A 17989-nucleotide genomic window follows, 5' to 3' on the forward strand; every position below is an offset into this window, starting at 1 on the left:
CACAAATAAATATAGTTTTTTTGCATTTATTTGGAGAGGTTTTTGCATACAGGTATTGTGGTTGTTCCTTTAAACACAATATTGTCTTTAAATATTCCACTGTCGGATATTAGTCAAATGTAAAGGCACATTAAAAACTATGTTAAGCTTGCAGATAATGTACACAAGTGGTTTACAATACCATGTTATTTCAGCTATCATGCATGTTTGCTATGTTTACAGTATTTGCTCTTATGTTTGCGTGTCTCCGTTTCATGGATGTTAATGTGAAACCTAAATGGGGGTTGAAAATATCATGAGCTTATTTAAAACAAATAAATAATGTCAATATAAATATACGAGAAGTCCTACTAACAATTTTTGTGTGTATATGAAAAAGCTTTACAAGCCATGTCACTCTCCTCATAAAGTCACTGCTCACTTATTTCTCAAACACAGTACTTCCAGAAACAATCCGCGCTGCTTCCTCTCTTCCTGAACTGTCTCCTGCTACTCCGGAGAGAACCGGCAGGCATGAGGCGATAGGGTTTTTCTAGCAGAACCTTTAGAAATATCAATAAAACAAAAATTCAATAAATCCAAGAATACTGTATTTACTGTACATGTTCAAAGTGTTATTTCATGTACCTCTTTTAGAGCGTCTTTAGGAATCAGCCCAGACAATTTGATACCTGTGCATGGAAAGCATTCGAAGTGAGAGATTTAAGGGAATTGACCACCTGAGCCTTGAACAATGGTGTTATTGTACATTTTTGGAATAAATGTCTAGCTTATGAATGAGTCTCACCGTCTCTGCTGAGCAGCGAGGGGTGTCCTGCTGTTGCCCTCTGCAGGAGATCATTGAGATCGGCGAGAGAAATATCGTCAGGACTGAAAGCTCCAGCCTCTTCCACTGAATCTACAGAAGCAAACATACACGCATACTTTCATCAGCTATCCCCTGGTATCATTGTGCAATCTATCCTCTGTTGTTGGGCATCAGGTGTGTTAAATTTCTAAATGAAAATATCAGATTTATGCACACTCTTAAAACTGTAAGAGAGAAGCATTGATTATCCATGAGGTCAGATTTGACTAAATGTGAAATAAAATAAGTATTATCCAAACACCTCAAAATGTCTGGGTTCACTCACCAGAGTTGTCGTAAGTCATCTCGGCTGTGTCTGTGACGGGATGTGCCAGCAGATGACTGCAGGAGATCAGGAGAGAGCAGGACAGAATCAGGTTGCACATCATCTCAGCTGAAGGTTTAAAGTTCTTTCAGAGCTTGGAGTTTTGGTGAATACAGTGAATGGATCATCTCTTATCTTATATGCCCACTCTGCCAAAGCTAAATTAATCATATAATAAATTAACATTTTTATTGAGAGGTTTATTTTAAAATGTGAATCCTGTCAATGCATAAAACAAACTGTGAATCAGCTCTGCGGTCAGTTTATTACCTTTGAATCTTATTGACTGACCTGTTTTACTGAATGTATAAATGGGGGAACCCAGGTGTGCAAATGTTCATCTATCAATTTTCAGAGTGCAGTAAACAAATGGCTGATTTTATGAATAAATCATCCATCTTATTTAGTCACAAGTGTCAAGTCAATTCGACATAAAAATGGATGAAAATATATTTCACAATCTTTTTAGACAGTATTTTTAATAACATTATTTATTGGGCATACACTGTCGCCAATAACAAGGAAATAAAAATGTTGATACCATAATAGTGAATCTTGATGGGTCGGTTTTCTTTACAGATAATAATGTTTTTGCAATTTATTTCTGTCAATTTCTTAGTGTCAAAAACAGTTTTACCTTTAATCTGTGTCTACAGAGGAAAAACGTGTCACAGATTCTTACCAAGTATATAAACTTCACTATGCCAGTAAGAAGAGCATGACATTTGCACCTAAATGGCACATGTCACATTTGCAAAGCTTGACGCATGATCGGACAGAACTGACATAAGAAACGAGTGGGATTTTATTCAAGCCTGTCTTGTACTTGTTGAAGTTTTAATGTGATGAAGATTGATTTAGCACAAAAACAAGCACACCACATCATATCACATCACACAACACACCGTACAGATCCAGTAGCCTACCTACAATACAAAACAGCACAATATATAGTAAGTTCGCATTACGCCCTTAGGGTCCGTAATGCAATAAGAAGGCAGAATTTCATATCACAATTATGGAATCCCCTGGTTAGGCCAGATTTTTTTTCTCCTCCAATGGAGTATTGGATTCCTCGCCACCGTTTGGATATATATATATATATATTAGGGCTGTCAAATGATTAATCGTGATTAATCGTATCCAGAATAAAAGTTTGTGTTTACATAATATATGTCTGTGTAATGTGAATATTATATTTGTATTTATAAAAACATACACATACAAGCATATATTTAAGAGAAATATCAAACAGAAACATTTATAAACATTTAAATAAAATTTTAATGATTGGGAAATTTGGATAAATACATCTACAGTAAATATTTCCTAAAAATACAATATATTCATGTATGTGTATGTTTCTGTGTTTAGAAATACAAAAATGTACACAGACATATATTATGTCAACACAAACTTTTATTTTGGATGCGATTAATCACGATTAATCATTTGACATATATATATCCCTAATATATATATATCCCTAATATATATATATATATATAGGCTATTATAAATACATTTGTCTTGACTAATAAAAGTCTAAAATAATATCCTTAAAATCTTTGGGTAAATGAATACGCAGCCTATCTAAGGAGAGCACACAATAATAAAACGCTTTTGAGTGCAATAATAATATTTGCATGAAAACGTCAAATGAATAACTGACTGCAAATCACGTACGAAAATTAACGATGGTTATCTGGTGTTCATATTGTAGTAAAATCATTTAATTTAATAAATGTTGAACTTTTGTAACTGGACAAAAGAGTGTCGTGTCATGAGCGGAGTGTGCTTAGAGGGAGGGAAACGTGTGTGTGAAGTTTGTCCGCGCTCGCTTACCATCCCTGTGGAAGCTTCATACCATTGTCTCCGTTGTCAAAAACAGACCGTGTGTTGCGGAAACTTTGAAACTGTTTTATTACAGTTTAGGGTTTTACTCCAAACACTGTCAAATCTAAGTGTGAGCTTATTCAACTCTTTCGAGTTGCTCTCGTGTGCAACAAGTAGGGTTTCGGCATTACAAAGGGGCGATTGTACTGTATCCAAGCAGCAGCGCAGTACAGGTAAGACACTGTTTTCCCTACTGGAATGTCAATAGTGAATCATACTAAAAGAGAAGCGTTGCCTTTTTGTCGTTATGAATCATTGCGGTGATAAACGTAAAGACGTAAACGTAGACGCCATCTACCAAACTCCACGTTCATCTTCACGCCTCCCGTCGTGATTTAACTGCTGGGTTGTTTGGTTTCGTTTCGTCTTGTTTTGTTTTGTTGTGATTTTCATTACTGCTGTTGTATGATCGTATATGTTTTGTCTTCACATCTTAATGCGTTTTCAAAACAAAGGTCACGTACAAGAAATGAATTTAGTTAATGGGTGCATTCATTTGCATGTCACAATTTTCTCAACATGGATGATTGTATTTAAAGTCATTAATAATGTAGTGTAATTATATTTTTGTTGCAGAATATGAACAATTTTATCATCTTAACTGAGATACTGTGGCAATGAATTACGTTAAGAGAAATGCATAGCATTAAAATCACATCTTGAAATACAGATAACAAATCAATAAGCTCCCATAAACGCATTGTTCTGTTTAAATTGTTAACATTATTAAATGATGTGTAAGTTATTATTGTTGTTACAATGTTTGTGTTGTTTAAATGTTGACACAAATGCTTCCACACAAGCCTCACGTGGAGAGGAGACATGCATTGACTAAATGAATTGAACTAAACTGTATATTCACTTTTAACTGTGTCTTATATGAGAATAGGTGCTGCTGTGCTGATAACTGAATGGCTTGAGCAGAAATGATGGCTGAGCTGGAGGTGGATCAATCCAAGCTTCCCAGAGTCCAGGAGGGTAAGACTGGCGGATAGTCTTCATATTTACACCGACTGCATGTGTTGCTTATAGATGTAATGTGACTGACTCTATGCGTGTGTTAGAGAGAACTGTTCGGTGTTGAAAGACCCTGTGCTATAAGATATCCAAACTCCACATGCAGGAGTTTCTTTTGTCCGGAGACTGTGTTGGACTGCTTGATTCCTGCTCGGATGGAGAGATTGTGCATTACTCGCTCTGTTGTCATATTCTGTGATCGCCATGTTCTTGGTGATAAGCCGGGATCTGATAAACATTTGCTCATATCTCTACTTCGCAAACAAAATGCCATGCTCTTTCTCTGGTAATGTCAGAAATCTTTCCACATGATCCTGTTTCTCTAGTATCTTCTCGTAGGCAGTGATCTTGTTTAGGGGTTTTGAGCTGGTTCTTCTTTTGAAGGGGAATGTTGGTGAGGATTTCCCTTCCGTTCTCATTCCAAGCACAATGCTCTCATTGTGTTGCATTTCATGTGCACGCTTAAACAACCACTGGCACTAGAACAAAGCGCTGTTAGACCATCACCCCATCTGTAACAACCAGTTATCTCATGTTCACACTGTTGTACATATGTGCGAGCAACTGTTAGTGTATATTTACTAAACAGAGTATCTTTCTCTCTATGTTCGCTCTTTGTCTTCCCTCAGTTATCAGTTTCCGTGGATGTTTTCACTCTGGTAGTTCTCGTCATATAATGGGGAAATGCTTTTGAAGTGATGTTTCTGTACTCCCTGGAGAGTGACTGTGCACTTTAACCCCTTTCACTGACCGTTTCCCTCTTCATAGTTTGTTCAGAGGGTTATATTTATAAATTGTTAACTGACGACTCAACAGAAATGTAAAGGCAGATATCGTGTCAGTGGTACTTTACAATTCTCCTTTAATAAAATTCTTACATTTAAAGGGATAATCCACCCAAAAATTGTAATTCTGTCATGTATTACTCACCCTCTAGTTGTTCCAAACGTTATTTCTTTGTTTGGTTGAACACAAAGAGAGATATTTTGTAATAATGTCAGCAGCCAACAGTTCTGAAGCACCATTGACTGCCATATTAGGAAACATTTAAATGGTAGTCAAAGGTGCCCCAGAACTGTTTGTTTTCCTACATTCCTCAAAATATCTTCTTTTTTTGTTCAACAGAACCAAAACATTTCTAATAAATGTTCCTTACTATTGTAGTCAATGGTGCCTCAGAATTGTTGGTTGCCAACATCATTCCAAATATATTTCTTTGTGTTAAACTGAACAAATAAATGTACATGTTTGGAACAACTAGAGGGTGAGTAATTCATGATATTTCATTTTTGGGTGCAGTATCCCTTTAAGACGCATTGACTTCCTGTCTCAATTCAGTAGTCTGTCATCAGCTTGGCTGTTTTAAGTCTTCCCAGCATCTGTGTCCGGTGTAATGAAGATGGCTCTACCTTCATTTAAGCAGACAACGGCACTCGGGTTTAGGTTTGATGTTGTGTTCATATACGAGTTCCACTTTGTCTTTGAAATATGAGCATGTTTATTTGACCCAGCTTCTGTAAAACCAGTTTGACGGCTTGAGATCCACACCCTCTCTCCAGTCGATTCACTTGGATGCCGAGGTCAGCCATTAAATCACTGCTTGGCCAGAACCAGGCCTGCACGTATCGTCAGGTTAGCTTGTGAAATAAGAAGTGTTTATTCAGTGCAGGTTAGCAGGTGCATATGCTATCGTGGAGAGTTAGGAGTGCATTTAAAGGGTAATTTTCAAGAGGATGATTTCAGTATCGTGGGAAGATTCTGCATCTGTGAGTCTTTATACTGTCAAACCTCTTTCGTTTATTGAAGAATTGAGAACAAGAACATCTTGCTGTGGTTTTAACGGACTCGAGAGCTCCTCATAGGAGAATCCATCAGTGTTGCCGTATCATGTAGACCTCTTGTTGTTTTGAAAGGCTGAATTCCAGGGTGAGGAGCAGAGCGGCAGCTTCTGCATAGTTCGAACAAACAAGTTCCAGAAAAGGCTATTGCGATTTTTCTAATAGAAATACTTATGACCTGATCAACATACCAAATATTGTACTATTGTGTTGACCAGGGTTTTTTAGTGTTGGATGAGATGTTTAGACCAGATTTTGGTGACTGTGTCCTGTAGTATGTGTTTAGCTAATATGCTAAAGGTGGTTGACATTTCAAATAATACTTTAGTTGACAACGACAAGCACTTTTTTATACTTTGTTAGACATTTACAAAACCCAGTGTGCAAACATAAAGGGTGACTAATAATAATAATAATTTCTGGCAAAAAAAATCTGTAAATATAGTTATAGGAGGTAAAGTTTTAGAAAGATGGGAGCAATGTAAACTGCACACTTGGTATCTGAATTGAAATTTAAAGGCATCTAGTGGTCATGATGCGAATTGGAACCATCAGCTCACTCCCTTCCTTTCGAAGCACTACGGTGGCTGACAGAGGACTAATGTCATCACGTTTTCGCTTCTTTGCTTTGCGCTCTGTAGAGCAGTTTATAGAAGCAACATGGCGAATTCCATGCAAGGGAACCTGTTGTGTATGTAGATAGAAAAAGCTCATTCTAAGGTAATAAACACATAATGCTTCATTATGTAAGGTCTTTATACACATCTAAAGACTTAGTTATACAACTGTATATTATATTGCATTTCTGTCAACAGATCCTCCAAAAAAATTACACACTGGACCTTTAATTGATTTGTATTGACCAAGAAATTGGAAACTTGTGTGGCATAGAAACAAAGAATTGCTTTGCTCATCCTTTATACACACATTATATATTTTAGGATCACATAATATTTTTAAAGCCTGATTCTGTTGATGTTAAAGTTCTTGTCATGCTCTGTCCCCACAAGAGTTTCTTGGCTGCTCCACAAAACAAAACAAAGTCTACAGAAGCACAGGATGCTTCTGTTATCGTTCAGCCTCCAACCCATCACTCTTCTGCCACTTGACTTCTTTATCTTTTTCTGCACTGTCCCGTGCTGCTGGTGCGTCTGCAGACAATTACTAGTGTGTGCATACACAAAGTGTATGTTAGTGTGGGGATGGATGAGGATATTGTTAAGTGCTTGTGTAAGGTGATATAAGCCATCATAATGTTCAGCAGGTGGACTCGGGCACAGAAAAGATTTGTTTTGCATTTCATTTCAGGGATACCTTTAAGAAGGATTAGTTCTCTGATGTTGCGATTACATTTTTAGGGGGTCGGTAAGTTCGCCCCACCAGACAGTTTGATGTTATAGATAGATTTCCACCAGCTGTGCAAGTCAAAGGTTATGGTGAAGCAGTAGGCTATTATTGTCTTGCTACTAAACAAAACATTTGCTCAGGGATCCTCAGGGAAAGCATAGGGTCACATGAAGTTCCAGTTTTGCTTTTCAAGTATTAAGTGCGAATCCAGTGGTTACAGAAAGCTGCTGGCTTTTACTGCTGTCAAGGTCTGTTTTGTTCTCTGTCTGTCCTGACCACAACTCCAGTGATAAAGCCCAGTCTGGGACTCCGGCTGTTTTGTCAATTACAGGCTTTCCGTTCACCAGTGCCCGTCTCTCAACCGTCTTTTAAATAGCTGAATTCAAGGTTGCAATAGACTAAATGAGGTTGATGGAAATAATTTGAATGTGGTGTGGGAGGTTTGCGGATGGTCCGAGTGACGGCTCACAGAAATTTGTTAATGTTTTGCCGAAGAGAACGTGTTTGTCAGGTGAAATCAAACACAGTGGATGTGTTTAGTATCACCAATAGCACAGCAACTATTTACACAACATAATTTTTTAACAACTACAATTAATCTGGCAAATAATCTTTGGTGTGATAGTGTTTATTTCTATAACTGGTTTTGTTAATGCTCTACTCTAGTGTGCTTCATATGAGCAGCTCCTTTCAGACCTCAAGTCTATTTTCATATCTCATAAACTGTAAAGCAAGTTCATATTCTCTTTTAAGTGATGCAACAATAATATTTGCATGTGTCTTGTCATGCTGTCCGTCTTTTACATTGCTGTTGGATGACTTTGTCACTCCTGAGGTTTGATTTTGTTGAAATACAACAGACGTTCGACTGGAATGACCACAATATATCTAGTAATGCGGATTAAATTAAATTTGGAATGATTCTGGGGCTGTATTTGCTCAAACATGCATTACATTTCTACTTTTAAACCTTCTAATGTCTTGCCCCTTAGAGTGCACATTTTCAAGAAGCATCTTTAAATAAGCTGAGGTTTTATTTTGCCTTGAAGAATCTCTCTGAAGCAATGGGGAGTGTGCCTTGTTACTGATCCTTTAACACAAGATTTTTTAAAAATGAAATGTGATACTCATGAGACCAAATCCTCAAGTTGTATTCTGTTTTCAACTTTCTAGGGTCAGATTTTGTTTTGCAGACTGTTATTATGGCTTGGAACACGATCGCCTCGTTGTTAAAATGAGTAAAAACAGTTCTGGACTTCATAAAGGGATAAAATTTGTAAAAGTTTTATGAATGTCTGTCAGTATTTCCACAGACATGAAGTCTGACTCCAATTACAGCGCCGTGAATGTTTAAAGCTCATGCTTCAAACACTGCAGATCAGTGTTTCATCATAAAAGTACCCTTAAACAGCTGTTGAAAGATCACCAGAAGCTTTCCAGCAATCTCACAAAAAGTCTTGTATTTTTCTCTCCTTTTTTAAAAGATCTGCTTTTCTTGTTTCTTTTCTCACAGTGTGCCAGTGTTTTGCTGTTCTGGAGGATGGAGCTTTAGCACACAACTTGCAGGAACAAGAGAGTAAGATCTACAATTCTCTCATTTCATCCACCACACCTAAGCCATGTTGATGACGACTTAAAAACCATTTCACTCAGCTTTTGTAAGCGTCTAAAGGTTTCACACACCTACAAGGGCTTTGCAATGAATAAGGTAACAAGATGGCTCATGTGAGTAAAACATGTTTCATGGAAATATCCTGTGAGTCTGAGCATCAGACCGTTCTATTCTCAGACTGTCTGACGCACAGAACAAGTACTTTCTTCATCTGAAAACCTTAAACTTTAGAAGGTTCCAGCTCATTAGTTTAAGGTCTTATAACCTTATTTTAATGAATCATTCTGCCACGTTGCTTCCCAAATCAAATGTTCAGAAAGAAATGATACGATTAAGTAACACAAAACATGCTCTTTTGTCATTTTAGTTGAACAGTACTATACATCTAATGTTCAGAGGAACCAGCTGGTGCAGAAGGACATCCGTGTAGCCAAAAGTCTTCAGGATGAAGAGAAGCAAACGGCTCAGCTCCATCAGCAACAGACCACACGCCAACTGTAAGATCACAGTGACCCTGAATGACGATCTTATACTTTATTACAACAGTATTACATTCTATAATTACCCCAAAAAAAAATATAATATCCCTTTAAAAGTTACTCTATTAAATACCTCTCTCTGACAGATAACATGTTCAAAGTCCACTTGGAGTTGTTTTATAATGTGATACCCTTCCGTGCATGTAAAGAATCGGATATGTTTTTTATCAGATAAAGATGTATTTAGTGATAACCTTCTTCACACGCTTAGGGAGGAATGTGATTCGGAATACGCACGAATGATTCAGGAAGAGATTCAGCGCCGTGCTGAGGAGGCCCGGAGGAGGGAGGTGGAAGACGAGGTGAGTCATTTTACTGCAGGCGCTGTAAAACTTCACCCCGCCTGTTTTGCTTTCACACCTCTGAACTGCTTGGTCTGATGAATCGAATGAATCCGTATAGTCAATGAGTCACTCAGGGATGTTGAGTGGCTGATTCATTCAGTTAGTCACCACAAGCAGAAACCACACAGAGCTTTGATGTGAAGGACCAGTCGCTCACACTGTGCATGAATCAAATCCAGGTGCATATACTTTTCTGACAACCCCATTATAATGAAAATCGGAGTTGGGCGGAGTCAGCCATACCTGCTGACTCATAAGTTGTTTTCAATAACAGTCTAATCCTGTTGTTAGGTTTCGGTTTGAAGATATTCTATGAGTTTGTAAACCAGATTTCTATGACGCTGCAGAAATACTCCGACTTGCATGAGTCTTGTGTGAACCTGCCAATGGCACTGCAAAAATAAGCATTTGTTTAAGTTCTAGCAAAACTATCCAAATTTTGAATTAAAGGGATACTTCACACAAAAAGGACAATTCTGTCATGAATTACTCACACTCAAGTACCTTTGAACAACTGTTGAACACAAAGATATTTAGAAGGATGTTATCAACTGTAATTTCTAGGATGGTCACAAAATGGCAGTCAAAGTTGCCCCAGAACTGTTTGTTTTATATAGTGAGAATTATCCTTAAAACAAGAACAATGTGTCAATCACGTTAGAAGCAGAACTTGAAAGAAGATATAGTGAAAAATTTAGCCAATGTATCTGACACAACTTTCCTTCGCAAATAAACCTATTGTTTTTTAAGGATGCGTTTTATGAGAAAACAATTAAAACATTCATTTGTGTATTTGACATGTAAAAAATAAGTGTGAAAGATATTCAAATTCAGCAATTTTGATAAAATATAATCTTTCAACTCTTATTGTATGTCTAATAATTCTGAAAAATATATCTGACGCATTTAACGTCATGCCACATCAATTATACATATTTACACCCCTGCAGTTCTGTTAATGAAGGCCTGATGTGTGCTAAATATCACATGCACACGCTGTTCTGGAGCCAGACAGCTGGAATACTTATAACAATCTAATGCTCAGCCAACCATTATAACTGCTGTGTACACAAACAAGACTAAAGGGAGGGTTTCCTGAGAGGTTAGGTGCAGGATTAAAAAGTAGGAAATAATAGTAGGTGCAGAAACTGGTCCAGGTGTAAGCCATAAGCTGTCTAGAGGAGAGTAGACAAGAGTCCAAAGTGTGTCTGTACTGTTGGCACATCGTGCGTCATATTTGTGTTCTGGAGGGAAATTGTTTAACCCCACTGGAAAAGGTGTCCAGGATTACTTGAAACATTCTCTGACAACCTTAAGTTAATGCATCCATTAGTTACATTTCCCAATTAAATCACCAGCCAACTGGCAACTAGTGTAACTGTTTTAAGTTCTTGCAGTGGTGGAAAGGCTGAGATTCATTTCACACATGTTTTTCTGTGTCATTGGTGTGTTATAAGTTACCAAGCATGTATTAGACATGTAAAATAGTCGGAACAATAGATGCATTTGATCTAAAACCGAATGCTCACCCAGACCTGCCTGATACGGCTTGTGTAACCACACCCCACAAATCTATGTCAGTTTGTGGTATGATTCGACTAGAACCTGTCAGTACAACTGCGGTATGGTATGTGGAAAATGCAGCACTTTTTAACCTTAAATCGTGTATACACATTGGATTACATCTAAAACAAATGATAATATTAGTTTTAGCCGTGTCATAATGACCCCTTTAATCTTTAAAGCAAAACGCTGCCATCTTCTGGTCACATGTTGATTATTTCCAAAATCTTGGTGTTTTTCTGTTAAAGCTCTTCTGTGTGGTTTATTGTGACTTTAGTGATGGTTTTTTTTTAATCATTTAGTGATTCAGGTGGTAGTTTTACAGAAACTATAGAAACATACTTTGTACCCTTATTTGTAAATGTATAATACAGTGATTTATTGCTTATTTACATAGTTTTTCTAAGTGTTTGTAGTTCAGTGATGTGGGCTCTGCATTAAAGATGGGCTTTACTTTTGTATAGTAATGAGTGGGACATGTTTGTAAACCAAGGCATACCTATTTCTGTACATATCAAACGTACACAGTCAGTGGAAAGTTATAAGTCATTGTGGTCAGCTATACGATAATGCCTCACGTTTGCCCGCTTTGTTGCAAGTACAGCGCACATAGCCCTTTAAAGATTCTGCAAGGTGGGCTTTTTGATGTAACAGCAGGCATATCTTGAGGTCTTTGATACATAAGCTTGGAAATTCCCCTCCCCTGATGTGTGGGCGCCTTGCCAATGGTTCATGAGGTATAATTTTATTTTTGCCCTAACTTCACATAGATGTGTCATAACTAAGTTACTGTCAATAAAAAAAATTCCAACCTGGTTTCAAGTGTGTTTTTTTTGCCTTGTGTAGTCACACAGTTCTTCCTAAATATTAAGAGTTAAATATCTGATTATTCATCTTTTATGTTTTTTTTTCACAGGAAATAGCGAAAAGGATACAGGAAGAGGAAGAGCTTTGTGTCAGAACCAGAGCAAGTTACCAAAATAGAGATGCTAGAGGTAAAATAAAACCTCTAACCTCTGTTCCTTTTTATTACAGCTGATTCTATGAGTTGTTTTAACGTGAGTGCCTGAGGATGTGTTTGGCCTGTAATATTTTGTGTCCGTCTGCTTGCCCAGCGCCCACAAAACCCCTCTTTTGTTTAACATTTCTATTACTGTAGTTCTCGATTTATTCATATTTAGAAGTACAGAAATAGTAGTTCTGTATAAAGTAGTTCTAGCCAATTATGCAACACTTAGACAACACAACTTCCGTGTTTTTTAACACATAAGTGTTATGACAAAATAATATTTAGAATTTAATTAAATATTGTAATATTAATTGAAATACATATGTGGGGGAGAAACTAAAACAGAAATGGGAAGTGCTTCTGGACCAGTTTCATTTACGAATTGCAATATAATTTTTTACTTTCAGGAAGATAAGTAAATGTGTGTAAATGTAAAAACCTCAAAAACGCGGCATGACATGTGTACAGTCATAATATCGTGACCAGTTAAAATTACTTCATGTCTTGTCAAATGGCAAATGTTGTTCATCCATCATATGCTTGCTTCTCATGCAAACATCTGACCTTATGTTTATGGAAAGTTTGATGTTGACACTCTGATGTGTATTGTGAAAACTGTCCAGCTCCACAAGCCTTTATTTCATTTCAATAGATCTGTGATACACTATGACATTTAGAACTAGCGACTTTGCCAGGTTATACTCCACAAGCCATGACATCATGTATAGTTATGCCTTTATTTCCTTTTTGAAAGTTTCTATGGTTACATCACATTCAAATATTGTTTGCCACCAGCTGTTTTATTATTCGAAGCCGGATGAGCTATTTTACCACATTTTGGGCTTTATATAGCATATGTTTAGCTGTTACCAGTTGATGGACATAAATGGCGGTCTTTCATTTGAATTTGGCCTTTGTTCATGTCGGCAATCTTCTCATGCTTGTTTTGCAAAACAAACGCTGTCAAGTCTAAAAGCACCTACAACTCTAACATACTAACCACACCCTGAGTTCATTACACTTTGTGACCTCTGTGCTTGTCATTAAGTGCATGACGTTTATTTTTCATTTTTAACTTGAAATAGCGCTCACTATAAAGAGCGCTCACTATTCATGGTTATGCTCACATGTGTAAACGGTCTGCTTGCCACCTCCTGATCTCTAACCACTCCCCAAATCCCCTGCTTTGTGTTTGCATGTTTGGCTTTACTAAAGTGACCTCAAGTGTTCAACCATACTCACCTCGGGCTGTTTACACACCTGAGGATCGATACTACGAACGGTCTTCAACCAGAAGGTGGCAGCGCTCCCAATCACCCCCCTACTCAGATTCTGAGGACGACCAGAGTATGCCTACAGTAACCAATTTGAGTCAAGCGTCCCAAGACTGCAGCAGTTCCACGGTAGGGCAGAGAATGGCGGTCGGCTACGGTAGACCTTCCAGAAGTCATTCGGATCAAGATAACAAGAGAGCAGCACGCGGCAGCACCGTTAGCCAGAAAAGCAGGACATCTCACCTCTCAAGAGGGTGGGGAGATGTGATCAAGCTCATAAGGAATGATATGAGCGACCAAGGCTACCTCAGCCCCAGTTCTGAGGATGAACTCTTCGAACCCGTTTATAAACTTGAGAGGATACTGAAACAAAAGCAGCAGGCCTCAGATCAGCGGGGAAACCAAGGTGAGAGGCACCACGGCCGTGCGAGGCAGGGAGACGGTGTTTGTCGTGAGGAGAGTTTAAGGGAGAGGGACAGAGAAAGACACGTTCATTTTCTGGATGAGAGAAGATGCATAAACGGTGGCCATGGCGACGGCTATAGTTTACATGAAAATGGTAGGGAGAGGGACAAACACTTGAACCCTGGAGAACATTTAGGTGACCAGCGGCAGACTCAAGCTCCGGATTTTCGGCGTAACGTCTCAATGCGACGTAGTTACCATGGGGATGTCAGGGTGAGCAGACGGACATCGATGCGTGGAGGAAGCAGAACGTTAACCCAGGATGATTCAAGTTTAGTTAATAGGCTAAGACCTTTAAATCAGACACAGTTGATCGAGACGGAAGTGAGGCGACCTGGCCCTTTAAGGGAGGCCGAGAGGTGGGAGGCGGCCAGAAACCAGCGTCAGAGAGCTCGCTCATTAACAGAGGAAAGGACGATTGACAGGGATCACAGGCGTTACACCGGACAACACAGAATTAGGCAGAGCCAAAGTGAGCGGCAGAGCTTCGAGGAAGAGCGATCGAGCACAGAGGAGGAGATGGAGAGAAGAAGGGAGGTGAGAGGGATGGAGAGACACCCATCACGCAGTGGCCACTCCCCCAGAGCAGGTAACCTCTTCTGAGCTCAGACCTCCAGCTGAGCCCCCCCAACCCCTGGCTTTAAAGAGCTCCATACATCTGCTTTCAAATCATCTCTAATCAGTAAACAAGAACTCCTCTGCATCCTTGTGTGCCTTTTTTACGTCTTGTGGTCTGAAAACATTTTTGTGTGATTGCTATCGTTCTGCTATCTCTCTTTCAAACAGCAGTGCTCTATCTTTATATGCTTTCAGAACCTAGATGTATCATGTTCTTACGAGCCTCGCCTTGGTTTTCAATTTGATTTATATGTCCTGCCGGGCTTTTCTTTTTCTTTGTGTTATTTTCAGGAGTGTAATTTAACTAATCCAGTGTTGTGTAAAATGGAACTCCCCTTTGGTGGTTTTGACGGTTGCGGTGATAATAACCATTTGTCAGGTCTATCTCTAATCTTGGCTTACCACAGCTGTGCTCTTCTCCCCCAACAGGACCCACTGGGAGGAATGGGACGGCAGCTCTTGACTTAGGGGAGCTGGAGCAGGTACTCCTCGATGAGGAGCTGGCTCGCAGACTTCAGGAGGAGGAGAGATTATCTGCAGAGGTACACATCAGGGTTTTCTGTCATTAGATGTATGGCATGTCATAGCTAGCAGCGTATAGAGGTTGGCAGTATGGGCAAAATCTTAGATTGTGGGGATCAAAGTGAAACGGCTGTTATAAACTGATATTGGTTTTCGTAAGCATTATTGGATAAACACGAGTCAAAGCGACTTTAAAACATTATAAAGAAACTCTAAAAATACAATAATATATATACAAGACAATTAATGTCTGGTAAAATACATTTCTCCATCCAACAATTTCTTTGGTTTACTTAATACACTCAATGGGCTTATTATAAGCAGATCGTTCTATAAAATCATTTTAGTTTCTTTTCATTTCATTTAGTTACATTATTATAAAATTTATTGACAAAGTTATTTTACATTTAAAATTACATTTTATTTGGTTTTCCATATACGATGCATGCATCCATAACATGTGACCTTCTCCAATCCCATCTGTATACATATATACACGTATATTAGTCCCATCTGAATCAGTAAATTAAGACGTTGGTGGATAACAATTGTAACTCTGATTTTCTAAACAACGAAGTTGGATTACAATTGGTCTTGTTCAAATGCGACCTATGCATTTAATACATTGCTCACATAGGTAACTCGGTCCAGTTCTTTGTCTATCACCATCAATAAAAATGGTTTGGAGTGTAGATGCTGCATCACGGTAATATTTTCTTTCACAGACTCCGCAGGGGTCTTCTCCTCTCAGAGGAATGTGTCCTGAAGACTTCAGAATGGCCCAGGTCGCTCAAGATGAGGTTAGCAGAGTTTAATAGACATGTTGTGAGAGGGCTATGATCCCACCACATGTAACTCATAGATATCATTTACTTGAATGTCTGTCAGGAAATTGCACGTTTCATACAAAAACAAGAGATCAAGGCTAAACGGAGGTCTGCTGAGCTGGACTCTGCTGGGTCTAGACGGGAGTATAGAGACACGGTGACTGACTTTGACAGGGGAGCGGTATGTGACGGACAGGTAGGCCCACACTAGCTGCACTTTGAGGGTGATATGGAATGTTAATGTTCACTGCAATTTCCACTTTATGACTGAAACGTTACTAACTTCAGCTGCCAAGAAGGTTTTTTCCAGAGCTGGTGTATTATTGGTTGATTTAGTAGACCATCCTGCAGGTGCTGTTGAACTGGTTACACACATGAATTGGTTTTTGATTGATTCATTGCAATTGACAAATGTTTCCTCGAAAGCAGTGATCTTTTAAATCTAGTTCATTGCAGATTGGCATTGCCACCGAATTACACATCTAATGGGTTTCTTCGAATCAGTGTGTACTGCTTGTGTGTGTGTGTGTGTGTGTGTGTGTGTGTGATATTTAAAGTAATTCATCAGTTCCAGTTATGTGAATGATGTTATTGACATTGCAGAGAGAGAGACTGGGCTCTGATGGGCTTCAGTCGCCTATTGAGGACTTCACAGCAGACCATCAGCTCTCTAGCCCCGTTTCCATGGCAGCGTAAGTCACTTTATATTTTCTGTCTTTCTGGGTCAGTGTATACCATTAGAGATACAGCGCAATTTATTTAATGTCTGGTTTTGCCACAGACAACCCAACAGGAACGTTGCAGAAGATCTGGACCCCACCTTTCATAGAAAGGAGATTAATGGTAGGGAGAAATTATTTTGAATGGCTGTTCTAATGAAATAAAAAAGGGATGTAATCATGAATCATTTTCTATTAACAGGAGCCAATCAAGGTTCCCAACAAGTAGGTTTGTATAACCCTATTGAGGAGCAACCTACATTTGTGGCACCAACAAAACGATACAATGACAAACCAGGACGAGTGAAGACGAAGGACAAGAAAGAAAATATTAAACAGAAAGAGAACTGCAAGCAGCAGTGATAATGGACAAGGACAAATCACTGGCAGTCAGATTAAATATTTAAGATAAATTGCTGTTACCAGTTGTTTGGGACTTTCCATTCTTCTCTTGTGGGATGTTTTTTTATCAGCATCTCTTAAGCAAAACAGGGACACTCCAGATAATACAGCTATTAACATAAAATGCCACTGTTACTACCATTGGACTTGGTCAGGTCACATTCTCACACAAGGTTTTGTTTGTTTCAGTTTTATGTTTGTTTTATTTTGGTTTTCACCTTGAGTGTTGATCTAATTTCCTATTATTCCAATTAAATTTTGGGCATTCCTAACGGAAGCAGAAACAAAAACTCTAAGTTTACAAAGCATATTTTTTATATTTATTAGTTTAAGAGAAACATCTCTTTGTGTTGGTCGCTCGCTCACGTATTCCATGTGTGCTATCAGGGCTGGAGTAAGTGTCAAAATATTATATAAATCAAATTGTTGCACTCATGCCGAGTGACACCAATATGTATTTTCATGGTTATCAGTACTTGTCAGCATAATGAATTTAATGTGTTAAGAGTTTATTGTTCTTCAGTGCTTAAGATCAAGTAAGCTTCTTCAGTGCTTAAGATCAAGTAAGCTTTGTACAGATAACACAAAATATGTATGTTTAATATCAATATCTTGATATATATCAGCACTACCAGTAATAAAGTTTTTACATCTACATTAGCAATAATGTGTTTTTTTGGGACGTAAGTTGGGATAGAGAAGTTAAGACTTTCCCCAATTCGAAGTAAATTCATCATGTAAATTTCAGCAAGAACCACCACAGAAACCAAAGAGTCCCAAAGACACCGCTTCCTGCCCGAAATGAAAGTGACATCTGTCTGAGCC

At 38.4% G+C, this 17989-nt stretch overlaps 2 protein-coding genes across 3 annotated transcripts; one reads left to right on the forward strand and one right to left on the reverse strand.

Annotated features, from left to right (window-relative positions):
• Positions 1 to 428: 428 nt before the first annotated feature.
• Positions 429 to 1236, reverse strand: uts2a (urotensin 2, alpha; the record flags this gene model as incomplete). The annotated part of the gene is made up of 4 exons (XM_079478264.1): positions 429 to 542; positions 628 to 671; positions 788 to 898; positions 1134 to 1236. The coding sequence occupies 4 exons, from the start codon at positions 1234 to 1236 to the stop codon at positions 429 to 431; spliced, it is 372 nt and encodes a 123-aa protein (XP_079334390.1).
• A 1706-nt stretch (positions 1237 to 2942) lies between these two features.
• On the forward strand, positions 2943 to 17826 carry ccdc187 (coiled-coil domain containing 187). Of its 2 annotated transcripts, XM_079478690.1 has the most exons (13): positions 2943 to 3241; positions 3958 to 4046; positions 8784 to 8846; positions 9250 to 9379; positions 9633 to 9723; positions 12245 to 12323; positions 13553 to 14665; positions 15124 to 15236; positions 15942 to 16016; positions 16105 to 16239; positions 16647 to 16735; positions 16825 to 16886; positions 16965 to 17826. In XM_079478690.1, exons 2-13 carry the CDS (start codon positions 3995 to 3997, stop codon positions 17123 to 17125), a joined length of 2163 nt encoding a protein of 720 aa, XP_079334816.1. In that variant the 5' UTR covers positions 2943 to 3241; positions 3958 to 3994; the 3' UTR covers positions 17126 to 17826. The 2 variants fall into 2 exon arrangements, with proteins under 2 accessions (XP_079334816.1, XP_079334817.1); XM_079478691.1 differs by lacking the exon at positions 13553 to 14665 and having other exon boundaries at positions 2967 to 3241.
• Positions 17827 to 17989: the final 163 nt, after the last annotated feature.

Source organism: Barbatula barbatula (assembly GCF_947034865.1).
Source record: "Barbatula barbatula genome assembly, chromosome: 17".
NCBI classification, from domain to species: domain Eukaryota; kingdom Metazoa; phylum Chordata; class Actinopteri; order Cypriniformes; family Nemacheilidae; genus Barbatula; species Barbatula barbatula.